Source organism: Hesperophylax consimilis, chromosome 6 (genome assembly GCF_061612785.1).
Source record: "Hesperophylax consimilis isolate HC1 chromosome 6, BYU_Hcon_1.0, whole genome shotgun sequence".
NCBI classification, from domain to species: Eukaryota; Metazoa; Arthropoda; class Insecta; order Trichoptera; family Limnephilidae; genus Hesperophylax; species Hesperophylax consimilis.
Genome location: NC_142841.1, coordinates 12,401,529 through 12,419,857, shown reverse-complemented (window position 1 = coordinate 12,419,857; position 18,329 = coordinate 12,401,529). Strand labels below are relative to the sequence as shown.

The 18,329-nt window shown below is 32.5% G+C and overlaps 2 protein-coding genes across 2 annotated transcripts in view; one reads left to right on the top strand and one right to left on the bottom strand.

Annotated features, from left to right (window-relative positions):
- LOC149422960 (sodium- and chloride-dependent glycine transporter 1-like) overlaps positions 1 to 8,072 on the bottom strand; it is a 144,214-nt gene extending 136,142 nt beyond the window's left edge. Inside the window, exon 1 of the mRNA XM_089632792.1 lies at positions 7,953 to 8,072. Within this exon, the coding sequence (XP_089488918.1) occupies positions 7,953 to 7,976 (24 nt within the window). The 5' untranslated portion in view covers positions 7,977 to 8,072. The remainder of the gene's footprint in view (positions 1 to 7,952) is intronic.
- Positions 8,073 to 8,926: 854 nt separating this feature from the next.
- On the top strand, positions 8,927 to 17,950 carry LOC149422959 (bolA-like protein DDB_G0274169). The gene is made up of 3 exons (XM_089632398.1): positions 8,927 to 9,039; positions 9,115 to 9,314; positions 14,668 to 17,950. The coding sequence occupies exons 1-3, from the start codon at positions 9,018 to 9,020 to the stop codon at positions 14,815 to 14,817; spliced, it is 372 nt and encodes a 123-aa protein (XP_089488524.1). The 5' UTR covers positions 8,927 to 9,017; the 3' UTR covers positions 14,818 to 17,950.
- Positions 17,951 to 18,329: the final 379 nt, after the last annotated feature.

Sequence of the window (18,329 nt, the reverse complement as noted above, 5' to 3'; positions counted from 1 at the left end):
TAAATTACAATATATCAATTTTATCCTCACACAACACCAATAATCACCAATATAGGTATATATCTACAACTAAACTGAACAGATGTTTATAAAATGAATCATTTGTAACTGGACAGGGTTCATATCAACAACATGATAACTTGCAGTATGTTATTAATTATTATTTAATAATAGCTAAGGTATCTTTTTTAAATGTTCCTAAACTACACGAAAATATGTCAATATAATTAAAATTCTTATTGTATAGCGTACAAGCAATTCTGAGCGATTCTGTGGATTCTGTTTACGGACTTTATGGTGAGTGGAAGTTTTGTTTATTGTTCAATAGTATTGGAATTATATGCGATTGTGGGTTTCTTATTCGGTACCGATGAGATAATTAGTTAAATAATAATATCTACAGACACAATACTAGCAACACATTATTTGAGTGATAGTAAAAAAACACTGATTTTTAGTTTCTTCTTTTGATTCATTTAAATGAGTTTCTTAACTCTTTTGATCAATTTAAATGAGTTTCTTAACCCTTTTGATTCATTCCAATGAGTTTCTTAACTCTTTTGATTCATTTAAATGAATTTCTTAACTCTTGCACGGAGAAAACTTACTGATATAAAATATTGTTATTTTATAAAAATCTTGTCAAATTATTCGATGCAGAATGTTTATTTCCAAACAAACTATCAGTAAAGCGAATGTGTTATGGAGATATCGGAACACGTTTTCGTAAAAACTTTAATATTTTCGCATATCATCATTACATTATTTAGGATAAACTCAGCTGCATGAACACGTCTTCCGGTATATTCTGAATGTATAAAGAGTTTCTTAGGAAATGGCCTGCCATCATCTTCTTAACAGGATTTTATTAAATTAGCAATACTCATTTCTCTCCGTGTGGTAATTTATATTAATGTATGGAACTATGTTTTGTATACTTTTTTGAATAAAATTTAAAAATTTGGTGCGTTGGTCCAAGTTCCATGTGCGGGTCCGGGTTCGAGACCGAATACGCAAGCACTACTTTGCCATCGTAATTTCAAATTTTCAGCCCTGGTTTCACGTTTACTATGATAAATCCGGCAAACTGGACCGACATCATAATCTATGTTCAAGGTTAACCTGTATTTTCCTTAATTACTGTTTCGTGAACTGATAATGAATGCACTACCTACTTGTATAAATAATGACGGTTGGATACATGTGTTTGCTCTTATCGGGTCGTCAAATTTTTTATCAAGCTTCTCTGAAGTTTCGCAAAATTGTGGTGATACATAAAAATATTTTAACCTTAGCATAGGTATCGATACAAGAATTTCCCAGTGAAGCGGGTATTAAAAAATCAATCATAATTTTATTTTATAAGATAAGTAAATAAATTTTTTTTTAAATTAAATATATTATATTGTTTTATACAACTGAAAAGATAAAGTGTATTGTGGACGTGACGGTTTATCCGCAGAAAACTCAAATTTTCCTTTCTTATGATGAAAGTTTATCAAACATTTTAAATTAGGTAAATAAAATCTTTCTTGAAGAAATAACCAATTTCATTCTGGGCCTGTCTGGGACCTAGAAGTCGAAAGGTTTATGTAAATCGGCGACATCAGTTTTCTTTCAAATCAGTGTTGATCACATGTCTTGGGAGTATCATCACTTCACTGGTTTACACCATTAGCGGTATGTGGCCTATTTCATTTGGAGTTCAATCAGTGATTAAAAAACGGAATAAATACCTTCATCCTTAACTATATTTCGCAATATCATTGCACCAACGATTAGCGACCTAGCAACAGATACAATTTGGCGATTGAAAAGCGTATGCCGCTAATGAATAATAAAGGGTTTTCCAATAAGAGGTGTTATTTTGATATTCAATCGTAAAAGATCAATGGTTTCGTTGCTTGTGTGGCACGTAGCTCCATCTTGTTGAAAGTAAACGTTATCTAGATCAATATCATCCAATTCCAGCCATAAAAAATCATTAATCATCTCTCTATAGCGCAATCCATTCACCGTAACTGTTGCTCTAGCCTCATTTTCGAAAAAGTAAGGTCCAATGACTCCGCCGCACCATAAACCGCACCAAACAGTCACACGTTGAGGATAGAGAGGCTTTCCAACAATAACTCTTGGGTTTTCTGAACCCCAGATGCGACAATTTTGCTTGTTGACGAAGCCCCTGAGGTGAAAATGGGCCTCATCACTCAAGATGATTTGCATTTGATTCACTCAAGTGAATTTTAATAATTTCAATGCGTTGTTGAAGCATGTATCGTTCCATTTCAATTAATGGCGTAGTTTCTACTTATCAAATGTTAAAAAATGACAGCTTCAAAAGTAACATCTACCGAAATAGCGGGCTATTCAAAATAACACCTCTTATTGGAAAACCATGTATAATACATTATGATACAATAGCAGGTTACAAAAAACGGTTAAAATTCGAAATTTCACAATTAACGCACCAAACTGTTCGTTGTTTTGTATAAAAAGTAACGTATGCAGTAGGTAAATAACATAAGAAAATACGATAATCTCTGAAATCTTTATTGATTCTTGCAAAATACTATTCCTTACAAATTTGGTGTAAACAAATCTCATAGTTATAGCGCACCCAGGCAGCTAACAGATTCCCAAAGTTTACACCTAGTATGTTTTGTATGAACTATTCTTTAGAACAGAAAGTCCCATAGTCGCTGTATAGATTTTTAGCACGGGATAGCACGCTGTTAGTGTGGTAAAATTATAATAATATTTTTTTCTTATTTCCTTATAGAAGAAACTCACTGTACAAAAGCATTTTAGAGAAAACCATAATTGGTTTACATCTATTATATTGGCGTATACTAGTCCCAGCGTTCTAGTATCTTCTGTCTTTTTCGTTTTCAAACAAGAAGCGTGAGAAGGCCGAGGATGACGTTCGTACGAGCTCTCGCTGGGACTAGATTTAAGCATTTTTTTTCTTTTGCTTCAATAAGTTCTTCAGCTATTATTAACTTCAAGTCTTCATTCATTCAATTATTATTCTAATTCACGGAAAACTTTTAGGATAGAAACTGACAAACAATAGGTGCCTAAACTTTTTAAAAGGTTTTTTATCATTATACATATTTTAAAACGATCCCTTTTTCTTACAATGTGAAATTTCAGTTTTAAAACCTGTAAGATATTGCGTGAGTTATCTCATTAAATAACGGCCAAGAAAGCAGAAAATTTATTGTATGATGTTCAAACTGTGATGAAATGTGCTCATGTTATTTTGTAAAATTAAGGTAAAGGCAACTCTTCTGAAGTCAATTCAATCATAAGCTATGGAGCTTGAAACCCTTTTAATCTGCCATAAAATGAGACAAGGTATCTAATTATTAAATTGTTCAAATGGAAAATTGTTTTTTCTGTGTGCAAAAGCGTATAATTTATAACCCCAACAATCTGTAAATCTGTCAATCCTTTTCTGAAAAGAACTCGTTAATATTCCCTCGGTGTGGATCAATGTAACGAAAGTTATAGTGCAGAAACAGGCCAAATATCCGGGTCGCATCTTCAGAGAAGACGGGCCGAATTGCGACAGTATTGAGCGGCAGGGTAGAATATTAGACATTCGTGCAAACTTGCTCTCGAGGCGCGCAAAGTTTTTAGCGAAGCAGTGCACAAATAAAAACGCATCTTATTGAAGTGAAACTTCTTTACGCGCGTTATGCATTTTCGAGGACCGGAGTAAAACCGACTCATGACCGTCACGAAAAACCGTGATCATTTCGCTATAGGAGCCTAGCTAATATTATATACCTAGTTTAGGTCACTCTCCAAACTCAGCTTCGCGGTCTAGAGGCAGAGCGCCCGACTGTCGTCGTGAAGAACCGAGGTTCGATCCCCGCTTTAACTATTTTTTTTTCTTTTTGTGATTTTTTTAATACGAGGAAAAGTGATAAAATGCTCTCGTGCTGCGACTTTTGGATATTTTGACTATATGATATTTTGGTCGAAATATAGCTTACAAATCGAGCCGGTAGAGTCGCTCGGTATTTTGATTAATTATTTTTATTTTGAATCATTAAAATTACTAATCAAGGCCGATAACGCGACTAATTACCGTCGCAGATGTGCGTGACAAGTTTTTTTTGGAAAATACACAGCCGTAAGTGAGTTTTTCAAAATTTAGAAATGTTTTTCAAATTCAAACTCCATACGGGTATGAGACTGTTAAAACACGATAGATCTTTTCCAAAACATTTTTCATTTTGAAAAGCGACAGATATGACTTCACACTGCCGATATATCTTCGATTCGACCCTATATAAAGCCTTTACAAGACGTTATGTGATATTATTCATTTGCCGTGTTTAAAAACGAAAATTTGCGCGGGACAAGTCAATTGAGGAGTACACGTTGTATACGCGGTTCTCGTCGCGCGAGATACCTCTCCTCGCGGTCTAGAGGCAGAGCGTTCGACACTCGTTATGCAGGACCCGGGTTCGAATCCCATATTTTTATAACTTTTAATTTTTTTTATCACATGCTACTTATAAATATGTCAATAGACAGAAAAAAAGAGAGAATGAAATGAAAAGAGAGAGAGAAGAATACTAAAAGTTTCACTTCCGTCGTGCGTAGGCTTGCCACACACTGTATTTTTTTTCGATTCACATTCTTGTGCCTCCTTGGTCGAGGGGTAAAATTCTCGAATACGAATCTGGAGGTCACGGTTTCAAATCCCGGCTTGACAAAGTAAATTTTATTTTATTTATTTGTGTTATTTCAAAATTAAATCGTTTAAAATACCTACCTTTGATACGTTTGCGGAACGTTATGTTTTGTTCGACAATTATTCTTATTCGAAATATGCACATCGTAATTTAAAAAGGAACACGTTTTCAGACAAAAGAAGATTATGTCAGAATCAATTATCTTTTCCGGTTCAATCGATGATCTTTATCCAAAAAATATCAACATTCACAAGACCTATAGGGGAGACCGAGGCTTTACGCATCATTTTTTTTATATTTCCTTTAAAAAAATGTAAATATGAAAATTATAAAATTTATTACTAAATATTAAACGTTTAACATATTTATATGATTTAATTATAGGTATAAATAATAACATAAAGATACTTGAAAAAACATATGATTAATCCTGTAGACCCACAGACATAGGAATTAATAGATGAGAAGATAATGGCTAGGGGTAAAATCAACTGTTGAAGAACGAAGGGGGTAAGGCTGACTGTGATTCGTCAATAAATCAATCTGACAGTAAATAGGCATCTCGCATTATAATATCACCATTTAGTTCTTAAAGTAAAATCTGCTTTTGAATGAATAGACATTTTTACATGGGAGCGCAAATTACTCGCCACGTTATGAACTAATTTGCGAAGTCCAAATTCGGCAAAGTAAATTTCTTCTGTTTGCAGAGTCGTAGTTAGTTTCAGAGTATTTAGTTAAGACACTTTTACAAATGTTTCATAATTTACTTACCCCAGTAAACAACGATGAGCACACTTGAGAATCGCTACATTGTGATGTGATAGTATATGTTTCTAAAACTGATCCATATAATACGGTGTGAATAAGCTTAAAATAAAGTAAAATAATGCTTACTTATGGAATGTAATACGACAATTGGGTTTATTCTCTTTTTCACATCTATTTTTACAAGTTTTCATATCACAAATCAACATTTTGCCGTGTTATTTCGTAAAATGAACCGATGATGCCTCGACCATAGTTCGCACAAGAATGATGACGTCACGTTTTCAAATTTCACTTGAGGCCATACGCGAGCCCAGCCGGCTCCAATGGAACCGGTATGGGGAGTGGGGATAAAACGCTTTTAATCACTTAGGGCAGGTCTACTAATATCCATATGTCTATGTGTAGACCTCATATATATGTGGTGATTCGGATCAGTGGTAGGGTTACTCGGATCAAACCCAAAAAAAAGTTAAGTATAAATTTTTGTTTTTAAATTATACAACCTTGTTGATGCTTTTTCCAGGATTCCAATGTTGCCATGTGGTTAGCTTTCCTATCGGCTTAACCCATTGCAGTGTTCAACCACGATTGTTTCTCCCATCATCGGTCCCTTTCAATCCAAATTTAATAAAATGATATTTTCTTAAAATAAAGCACTAAAACATACAAAATGCAACTATTCCGTTTTTATTCCGTTTACTGTGCATTTGAATGGTAAACACATCACGTTTTAATATGACTAAATACTCGTAGTTTACCTTTGCAGAAAACATTAAGAACGCAGGGAATAATATTGCATAACCCATTCGTTTTCCACGTAATTTGTACGATCTTCACAAATATCGATTTTTGGCTGTCAACCCATGCAAACTGTAATATCGGTAGTTTTACTGATATCCCATATATGGTGACTCTATGTTCATTTTTGTATTTTTATTTCGTAACAGTAGCCCAGAAATAGCCACTTTTCTAACCCGCCTGATCCAAATATCCTCGGTCTACCCAATCAATAATTTATCATTGAAAATAATTAATGTTTTTAAACCACATTTTATTATTGCTTCTAACAAGGTTAAAATGCTCAATAAGTCTTACATCAAGATTTCTCTTATCAAAAATAATAAATGCCATTCACTATCAAAATTCTTCTGAGGATAAAAATTCTTTCAGAATGAAATATCAATTAATATCGCAGCGCAAAATCTATGAAGATACACATCCAATAAATAATAATTGCCGCGGATAGTTTTTATAGGCATATATATTCTGGTATGCAATCTAATCTCCTTTATTGTGAAATTTATCATTTTGACGTCATAATTATCGATCACCTTTATTATTTATTGTATTCCAAAAAAGTTGTCCTTTAGGCTCCTTAAACGGAGTGAAATGCTAATGAATTCAGTAAAAAGGGAAGAAAACGTTGTCCTTTAGGTTCATCAAACGGAGTGAAATGCTAATGAATTCAGTGAAAAGGGGGAAAACGTTGTCCTTTAGGTTCATCAAACGGAGTGAAATGCTAATGAATTCAGTGAAAAGGGGGAAAACGTTGTCCTTTAGGTTCATCAAACGGAGTGAAATGCTAATGAATTCAGTGAAAAGGGGGAAAACGTTGTCCTTTAGGTTCATCAAACGGAGTGAAATGCTAATGAATTCAGTGAAAAGGGGGAAAACGTTGTCCTTTAGGTTCATCAAACGGAGTGAAATGCTAATGAATTCAGTGAAAAGGGGGAAAACGTTGTCCTTTAGGTTCATCAAACGGAGTGAAATGCTAATGAATTCAGTGAAAGGGGGGAAAACGTTGTCCTTTGTAAATAAAATAATAATAATAAACAATAAACACATCAATCGTTTTTATTAACTCTAACCTAACAATCTTTGGAGATTTTTATTTTATTTTTTCCAATATAATAAAATTTAAAAAAATTGAAAATCCTTTACTAAATTCATTATGTTTATTCAAGCGTAATGGTAAATTTCTGACATAGGCCTCTAGAAGTAAATATACCAAAGGTCCAGAATACAGAATTATCAGAGCAGCGGGCGAGTTGCAGTGGGTTCGTTATATTATAACATAAAACAGGATATTTTAATATCATTTGACTAGGTGAAAGAAATGACAGCCGTTATCGCGCTATGAATAAAACTGATATCTACTTGGGAAATATTACCTAAATACTTAAGTACATTATCAGAATTATATATTATATTATCAAAAATGCGCTTATCCACAGGTTAAGATCGAACAATGAAATCAAACATTCTGGATTGGGTACTAACGCCCTTCTTCTTTCAGAACAATCTTGTTTTTCATGATTATACTAAAATTTTAAATTTCTGCATTTCATGTTAAATTTGTACCATTTTCCAATTAAAATAATACTTGGTGTTAAGATACTTTTAGATTTATTTTTATACGAATGCTAATTTTATAAAATATTAATTAAATACAAAACAATTCTCATAGTTTACCTCAGAAATTGAGTTTTTTTTCATGACGGCAACTTTGAACTATTCAGATCACAGAAATAAATTAAATAACTTTTTTATAATGATTCACCACACTCTAGGTACAACATTGTTCAAATGAACCCTATTTAAGACTGATCGAGGATTAACCATAATATTGAATTTTTCACAATTTATCAATTAATCTTATAGATAAGTTATCTCTTTTATAGGTACGTACCCCAAAAGCGATGTTTGTTGAATTCCACTCGATGAAAACTATATTGAGATGTTGTATTATGTTATTTATCTCTTATCTTTACGCATTGTTCAATATGAAAGGTAGCCGATCGAGGTGCATTAACAGTTAAGTTAACTAGTTACTGGTTCCCTGCTAATACTTGTTTTTCGTTAATCGTTATTATATTTTATATGAACTGATAAGCGATATCATAAAAATCGTACGTAAAAGTAGGCGGCTTGTCTTGTTTATCTGAAGTTCTATTGAAATAGAATAAAAAAAAGCTTGAAAACCTACGAAACTGCAAATTAACACTAATGTAATATTATGATCTAGGTACTCACAGCATTTTAACAGCTGAATTATTATTCCTTGTTTTAAATTTTCTCTGCCGCAATATTTCACTGATGTTCTAACTCAAAAACAGTTACCAAAAGCCTCGGTCAAAAGCTCTTATCGCTTGATTAGATGGCATCGATTTGTTGTGAGCAATTAGTTGGTATTTTACACTCTCATTCTGAATTATTCGACTTCCACCAGCTATATCGAACACAACAATTATTATTAAAAATTCACAGGCATAAATTTATATTTTGCTATTTACACTGATGATATTTGAAGAGGAGAAAAAGAAATTTTAAAAAAACTTTTACACAAATAATCCAAACATTTATACAACCGTCCCCGGTTTTATTCAAACTTTTCCTATCAATTTGACTCCTAAAGACTGGCCACACCGAGCGACCTTGTGGTACCATTTTAAAATGGCAAGACTACGTATGTTGTCAAGAACGATTGACTTAAAATTAATTATTCATCCAACTTGACCGATAGACAAATAGTCATTCATGAGTGTCTTTCAAAGAATCGGTACATATTCCTTTATGTTACGTTTCAAATCAATTATTCGGTAGTACAGTGACTTTTCAAATGGTGTTCTTGTAGGTTATGTTGGATTATTTTTGAGAAGGATGTCAACCCATCCAGTAGAGAATGCTATCAAGGAAAAGTTGACAGCTCGCCTGGCACCACTCCACGTAGAAGTTGTCAACGAATCTCACATGCATAATGTTCCTCAGAACGCGGAAACTCACTTCAAGGTTATGATTGTTTCCAAAGAATTCGAGGATCTCACACTCTTGAGGGTGAGCATTTTAAAAACATATCAATATTTCACTTTTTACATCATAACATGTATATTTAGTGTTGCCAATAATAGCCGGGAGCTTTATTCTCTGACGTTACATAACGTAATTTAGTATTTCACCCTCCATTTAGTCGGTATTAAATCAATCCATGCATGAAAACACTTGACTTATTGGTTGGCCACTAGGAGATTTGGATTATGTTACAAGTGTAATAAGTCTCGCCTGATATAGACACTGGTCTAAAGTCTTTACCGGAATTAAATACCAATTTTGAGATAAAGCATTTACAAGATTTATTTTTGTGCAAAAAAATACTTCATTTTAAAACTAACCATTTTTTATTGAGTCGCCTATGTTTTCAAAGCAAGCTTGATGTTTTACTGTTGAAATGTAAAGCAATCGGAAAGTAAAGAAAATAGAATTTCTTAAATCATTGAACTGGAACAAAATATCTTTTTTGGTCTCAGTATTCTTTAATTAATTTCACAGAACTGCCTAGAAATGTGAATTGATACTATCGGTAGAAGAACTTTTATTTCCATTGTCAGTCTGCATCAAAGTTTGAATCGAATTTTTTACGATAGAAGTAGGAAGAAATCAAATATTGGAAGGTTGTTCATGAGTCTAGAATTGTCTTTTAAAAACAAATTAAACACTACTACCATACTTATTTATTAATGTGAATATTACATCAAATATTACCAGCCACAGCGCCCTTGAGGTGATTTTGCACAAAAACGGCGCTATACAAATCATCCAAATATTATTATTATTATTGAAATACCAGTATATGAGAATAGAAATACCCTGAATGGTGTAAAATGCTGAAAGGAAGGAAGACCTGTGTTTGTTATATCAAATTTATTTTCTGCAATCGTAGATATTATGGGTGAAATATTCCAGTATATTTCAAACATAATTTTTTTGTACCTCTCCCCCATCAATATGTATTTCGCTTTAATTAAGTCACAATGTATATGGTCTATGTAAATTCCATATTGCATATTAGACAATAATTTCAAAATACATTTTTCTTGGCGCTTTCAGTTTAATGGCACAAGCCACATTGATTGGTGCTTTAAAATTTTGAAATTGACCAATAGACCGCTTATACTCAGCTAAAGTCAATATATATATATATCCCTAGACAGTTTTTGTCCCTCCTGAACATTTTTACCAATGGTTTTTCTGCAGTTTTGGACTTACCCCAATGATATAATTGCAATACTATTAAACAAAAGTGCAGTCACATAGTTGTATAATAATTTGAACTTTGCATAAATGGCTTTACAGATTTACAGTAATCTTGTAGAATATTTCAAGGCATTTTGCTTATGTTTAAATATGTAGTTACAATTATTATGAACCATATTTGGTGCAATCTGTTTATACTTTCAGCATATTAGGAATAAAACACCGCAATGTTCAAAGCTATTTAAGGTTTTTTGTTACAAGGCTGTGCATAAATTACCTGGTTCTAAGCTCACTGCTATTCTTGATTGTTTTAAACTTTTTACCACCAACTGCATCATATGGTGTAAAATAAGATATGACCTTCCTATGTATGTACATTGGGAATTATTTATCATCTAGTTTTCAAAGTGGAATACATTATTATTCTAAACCAGTTAATGGCCAAGTTTTCCAAATGGCTAAGTTCCCATCCAGTTGTCAGGGGTTTAATCTTCTGCTAGTCGAGTAGTAGAGAGAATACAAATATTGTTGTTTATACAACCAGACGATATTTGTGAGTTTTGTATTTCTTTGTAAAAAAATAAATAGTAGGTTAGGACTTTGCTATAATTTAAGTATTTTGCAACAGTGAAATTCAATCTGTTATAGCAGTTAATACATTCTGCAAGTAATAACAACTGATAACATTTCGACGCCAGGTGTGTTTCCAATGCAATTAATATCGAATTATTAATAAATTAATTAAGGATAGTTTAATTTTTTTTTTAAGTTTTCTAGTACTGGTGCTCGTTTCATCTGAAGTTTATACCCGATGCCAGTCCGCAATAATAATTTGTTTTTTTTGATCCACAGTATTAAAATAATGTGTATGATCTACAAAATTATTGCATTTATCAATATTGAACATAAAATTAGCATGATTACAAATTAATATACTGATACTAGACTATCACGATAATTTTTGGTTTTACCCGATATTTAAATATTAAAACTGACATTACCGTTGCATTATTATATTAGCCAGATGGGCTGTTTCTCACCTGTTTTATTCAGCAAAGAAGCCGATAGTAGATGGACTATGTTTAAAGAATTGGTATATTTATATTTAGAAAGGAGTTATAATGTCCTCTGCTCTAGCAATGGGTCATGACTAATTTTATTAAGATAAGCCACGGTTCGATTGTAATGACATTTTCATTCGCTCCTTGTAGGCTTAAATTTAAAATGATCACTCACTCTCGCTACCCTGAACCACTGTTCAACTCCCTTGAGGTGATTTTTCACAAAAACGGCGCTAAATAAATTAGCCACATATTGTTAATACTGTTTCTGGGTCGCGACGACCACTATGGACAAATATTTATTTGGATATGTAAATATTGAAGAAATGAATATCAATTATTTAAAATAAACAGTTTGTGTCATCTTCCTTCGCGGTACACAGTTTGGCAGACACTGCTTTAAATATACGAGTTTTACAGAGTGAATATAATAATGTTTTACAAAACATAATTGCTAAAAAGCTGTCACACATTGTAATAACTAATATACCTAGTATTTAAAATAATCAGATTGTATTTTAAGAATAGAGGTCTAGAAAATAAGATAATAATAAGTAATTCCGAAATGTATTTTCAAAGATAAATTAATTTACTTGCCAGTCACAATGTGTTGAAGTTATTACGATAATTTTGCGTTGTTTGTGCACAAAAGCGAGTGATAATTAATGCATTCTCATTATCGATAGGCAAATTGGCTGTATTCCAAATAGAACTATAAATAATATACCCGAAATCCTTGAAAAATAATGGAGCCAAGTTGAATGATCTACAAATAAAAACTCTAGTATAATTCCTAAAAATAACTGTGTAAAAATACTATCATTTGATCTTTGAGATTTATGCACTTCGTAGCTTCCGAAACTATTTATTTAGATCAATTCTTCGTATAGATGTACAAACTTGAGGAAGAAAACTTACAAAAATGTTCTTGTACAATTATTTAATGTGTTTGATTTAGTTTAAACCTTAAAAATGATTTCATTCTAAGGTTTCTGAGAATATATTAATGTGAAAAAATAGATTAGTGAATTTAATATTTTATAGTCGGTGAATAATTTTATTATGAGAATATATTATAGCGTGAAAAGATAGATTATTGAATTTAATGTTTTATAGTCGGTGAATAATTTAATCACACCCTATTAGATCATTTCTGAATCACCTTTCCGTCATGTTTCACGTCTATTAATGATAACGTCTTGATGATATAATAATAAAATGCTTCCCGATGAAAAACAATCTTTGAAAATAAATAAATTAACCATCTTGTTGTTACGTAGATCTATCTAGCATTTAATTTGCAGCTTAACCCAATGGACATAATAATACTGTGTTCATGTATTTATAAGTTTTACAACTGTCAAAACAAATGCCAAGCACTCTATATTAGGAATACGCCTTGTTTTTTTTGTCGTGAACCAGCTTTACCCCGCCATGCGTTGCTGCGGCTCAGTCTGTCCATGCAGATAGAGAAACAATAGCGGGTGTTGCTTTCACATCCAACTGATGGCGCTGTTTTTTTTTTTAAAAGTGACATCTACATAATATAGGTACACAAAAATACGCGTATTCGAATGGAACATTGTGTCGAAATTTCAAAGCAATCGGTGAAGAATTTTCGGAGATTTAAGATTTTGAACAAACAAACATTTATTTTTTTTATTTATATAGATTAACCCTTTGTATAGTGCGGTTTTAGATATCAATCTGAAAAAGGGTATTTAAAAAACCTTACATCATAAATTTAGGTATGATAAAACTATAGAAATATCGTTATACTTAAGTCATAGCGCATAAGTCAAAAATGTTTTTTTTTTCAACAATGTCTAGTTGAGTTTATAAAACACTTGGTGAAATAAACAACTGTTTATTTCACCGGTCTACGGACAATTTTTCACTTTTATTCAACGTCTGTTGAAATGAGATCCCTAAGGCGTATGTGTGGTAAAACCATGTATGATCGTGTGAGGAATTTGGAGATCCGCAAAGAGTGCAAGGCTGATGTAAGCGTAATAAGTAAGATCAAGAAAGGGACGCTTAGATGGTTTGGGCATGTAGAGCGAATGAGCGAAGAAAGGAGTGTAAAGAGAATATACAATGCAAATGTGAATGGTAGCAGAAGTCGGGGACGCCCGAGGAAGACATGGCACGACCAAGTGAATCAGATACTTGAGTCGGGCCATGTCAAGAGTCAAAACAATAGAAGAGTATGTATGAATGTGAATGAGGCAAGAAGTGTGTGCCAAGACCGAGTTGTTTGGCGGTCCATCCTCTCTGCCTACCCCTGCGGAGAAACGGCGTGATGGTTAGTTAGTTAGTCTAGCAGGCCAGTTGATGAAAGAAGGCCACATCGTAACCCATAACAAATAAATTTAAATTATAAATAAAAGTATAAACTAAAAAAGTATGGTTTTCTTTGAGTACGTCCATTCGTAAAGTGTGAAATTTTCAAAATTGTAACTGATTGATATAGTACCTACCTACCCACCTACTTATAATATATTTTTGCAGAAAATTATTTTTATTTTTATTTTATTTTAAATGTGCATACATATAGTTTACATTGGCAGACCATTTTCAAAATAAAACTACGTCAACTACTAAGGACGGGTTGTTTCGGAGAATTTGAACAATACTTCAAATTTCAAAGTTAATTTACAAGTTCTACGAAAGATTTTTTCAAGTTCTGTTACTATTTCAGTTCTGTCAAGCAACTAGCCTATAATGATATAATAAAAGAACTTGAATAGGACTTTCACAGAACCCGAAAATGAATGTTGAAATTTGATGAATTGTTCAAATTCTCCGAAACAACCCATCCTAGTCAAGTTACATTCTGTGATTTTACATGGGTAAAAATTATTAGGACTGGTTGTTTCACATAATTTAAACAATTCATCAAACTTAATTTTCAAGTTCTATTCAAATTCTGTTATTATATATCTATGAGCCAGTTGCTACACAGAACTGAAATAATAACAGAACTTGAAAATTAACTTTGAACTTTGATGAATTGTTAATAAACTGTAAAACAACTGGTCCTTAGTGTTTTAAATAAGCGTTTGTTCTTAAAATTATTGTTTGTTTACTTTCAGAGGCATCGTCTTGTGAACGAGGTTCTATCTTATGAGCTGAAGAATGGTGTCCACGCCCTATCCATTATAACCAAGACCCCCGCCCAGTGGGTGGAGAATAATGCTCCTATGGATCCGAGTCCCCGATGTCGGGGGGGCTTCGGAAAGTAAAACAAGTATTTTTGTGTTCAACTTTTAATTTTAATACAATGTGAATGTTATTAATGATAAACAATAAAAATATATATTTACTTCTACATTTTTACAAACGCAAAAAATCATTTTCTACCTTTTTTTTTAATTGTTTTTAAAATATTAACACTCAAACAACAATCATTACCACTGTCCAGACTGTCCGCATATATATTTGGTTCAGACAGTCCGCATTACGCACCGAACTATCCCCAACGAGCAAATAAATAATTAAGCACTCAAAAGGACATAATAAATTGTATGAAATGAATTATTGCGAATATAATAATATTCTCTGGCCTTTCATTAATGGTCAATTATTTATTAACTTACTTGCTAGTTGAAAAAGAGTCGAGCGCTAGCTTCTCGGTATTGAAATCTTTATCATGTCCAAGTTAACCCTCTGAGCTTTAAATTTAAAAAAAATGTTTTTCCAATACTACAAAAAGCGAGTGTATGAATCGTAGGGTTAACAAGTCTTGGGCGACTTCAATCGTATTACGCCAGTGTTTCTTAACCGTATTGAAAGCATCGCCCCCTGTACCATAGTAAAATTATCCAGCACATATGTAAGGAAATAGGAGGGGAGAAAACGAAAAAAATTAAGAATTACCTGGTTGTCCATATCTGGTTACTAAACATAGCAGTTAAAGCTTCAATTCTAAATGGAGTTTTCTCAACAGGGGAGTACTGAAAGTACCATTCGCTCTGGAACAAAGCGCAAATATACTGTTGGTCAATTTATTTAAATTACAGTAAAATTCTCTTATAAAGTTTTCAAAGGGACTGAAAAAAAAATCTAATTTAAATCTGAATCAAATTAATAATGAATAAAATCTTATGAGCTGTTACTGAAATGCTGACTTTTAACTAATGGCAATCTGACATATTATGAAAGTGAGGTAAGAATGACGATAATGGTGGCAACAGTGGGGATTTTTTATAGCTGCAACTAAGAGGCATGTTGATATTCTTGCTGTAGGAAAGTCTATTTTTTGTACGGTTTTGGCTATGGCATGCAGTACCCTAAGGGCCTTTAATAACTGTGTTTTAAATTTTACACAGCTGATTAACAACCATTAATATATCGCAAATGGTTGTGTGGCGACACGCCACTAATATCACGCAGAACATTCAAGGAAACACCTATGCAGCATCATCATTTCCAGACAGCCCGGCAACGTCTTCTTGAAATTACTAATTAATTTAACCAGCACTTCTCAAGATTCGCGTCTGGAACATTCCCGCCTTTACAAGACACATGCAGTTGTATATAAGCAGAGCGCGCAGTGCTATTTTAGCTACACAGTGAGTTAGTCCTTAGCACTCAGTGTGCACCGCGAGAACTGGAAGTTGTGATCACTTCGCCGGCCTGCGCCCCCTGCGCATAGGCCTGCGATACTTTTGCCGGCCTGCGCTTAGTCCTCGCAACATCTTCGCCAACCCACACTGCGAGCCCATTCGTGCTCGCATCATCTGCTGTCAAGATCCGTCGCATCTTCACCACAAGTGATGAATTTAGCTACTCAGTCTGGATGGCGCTTCGACATTGTGGAGATGCCGACTTCATCACCATGACCACACTCCAATACTGTTCATCTCCTCTTCTTCTTACTTATGTAAATATATATATGTCATTAAGACAGTAGTTATAGGCCTAGTCGTAAGTCACTAAATATAAGTCAGTAGTTTTAGTATTTATTATTTAATAAATATATTTGTACAGCGTCCTTACAACGCTATATAAATTAGCCAAATATTATTATTACGACGAGCATCGGTCCGGAGTAATTCATTATCAACTACTACTAGACTGGCTACTCTATTTGAACTCTGGATACTTCAATAAAGTCACAGTGTTTCTACTCATCTCTCGTTCGTTTCTCACTACCATCCCCAAAGTCGTTTGTTTGTGTAAAATTTAAAACACATTTATTAGTAAGGGGTAAATATGCATTGGCCGGGTAAACAACCTAAAGGAGTCCTTCTTCCACCCGTGTCCTCCATCAATACTTGAAATAACTAAGTGAAGGATTGAAACAGGAAAGGGTAATTACATAATAATAAAAAAATTTTTTTTCAATTCAATTTCTTTGCACATTTTCAAAATTAATTTTGTATCTCTACGATTCAGTTGTACACATTCTTATTCATTAGGTTATGCAATCCGGGTTGTAGCATATAACATTATGATTAAACACCTCTGCTAATTATAGATAACAAATATTTTGCCAAAACAAATATATTCAGAACAGTAATATGTAGACGTTTTTAATTAGTTATAACTTTATTACACAATGTAAATATTTAATTTTATCCAAGAATTTCGTTGCATTCCAAGAATTCTTGACCTTGTAGCTTATATTTTTAACCTTTAAAAATTATATTTATTTGAAATCATTCACATATCCTAAAAACAATACATATATTATGAACTTGTTTAGCAACCGCTTTTAAAAATAGCTACTTATTCAAAAATTTACATATCTTACTAAATTATAATTTTTAATGGAAAATTTGTATCTTCTCAATTAATCAGAATCTTTTTCAATTGTATACCTACTTACTTCAAATAAGATATTTTTTAAACAAATGTTAATATGACCATTAATATGATTTTCTTTGTTAAATTAAATAAATGTTAAAGAAAACTTTACATTTATTCATTATTACAGAATGAGACAAGTTACTTTATGTTTGTATTATTTTACAGGTAAACATTATATAACATTAGATTGGCCAATAATAGTTAAAGATATTGCACAAACAAAGATAAACAACATAATATTATAAAATTAATATTTATCTTATTTATTAGGTTCTTATGCTCTGATTCAGCGTTGGTATATGGTAAGGTTAAAAAGACAATAAAATAAATATTATTGTAGAAAGCAATCACTTTGTAGTTTGACATATTAAATAAAATAAAACAGTTATTTTGTTTAAAACCACGATTTTTTATTAATTTATTGACTGACCAGTTTAGTTTAGCTCAAACATCATCATGGTGCAAATTAATACACCCTAATAATGAATACACACTAATTACTAGACATAATTACATACTTTAAAAGTCCCGTTAAGGTTAAACGCAACGCTCGTTGTATTCTACGTGTTCACAGATGGCGTTAATTAATTAATTTTGTTTAAATACGCTTTTGCAAGGTATTGCTTTACAGTATTAAGACAAATTATTTGTTTGCGCCCTCATATACGCAATATGAATATGAATAAATAGTTTTGTCCATATAAAAACTCAATTCTATCGAGAAAGGCATACAAATACAATATTGGATTGAATCATCGGTAAAATATTGTATTTGTGTGCCTTTCTCGAAAGAATTAAGTCTTTAAACGAACAAAACTATTGATTCATATTCATATTGCGTATATACGGGCGCAAACAAATGATTTGTCTTAATATTGTAAAGCAATACCTTGCAAAAGCGTATTTAAACAAAATTAATTAATTAACGCCATCTGTGAACACG

Coding starts and splice junctions, on each gene's coding strand:
- LOC149422959 (XM_089632398.1), top strand. CDS start 9,018: ATGAGTGTCTTTCAAAGAATCG. Junction 9,040..9,114: donor GAGTGTCTTTCAAAGAATCG/GTACATATTCCT, acceptor GTGTTCTTGTAG/GTTATGTTGGATTATTTTTG. Junction 9,315..14,667: donor AGGATCTCACACTCTTGAGG/GTGAGCATTTTA, acceptor GTTTACTTTCAG/AGGCATCGTCTTGTGAACGA.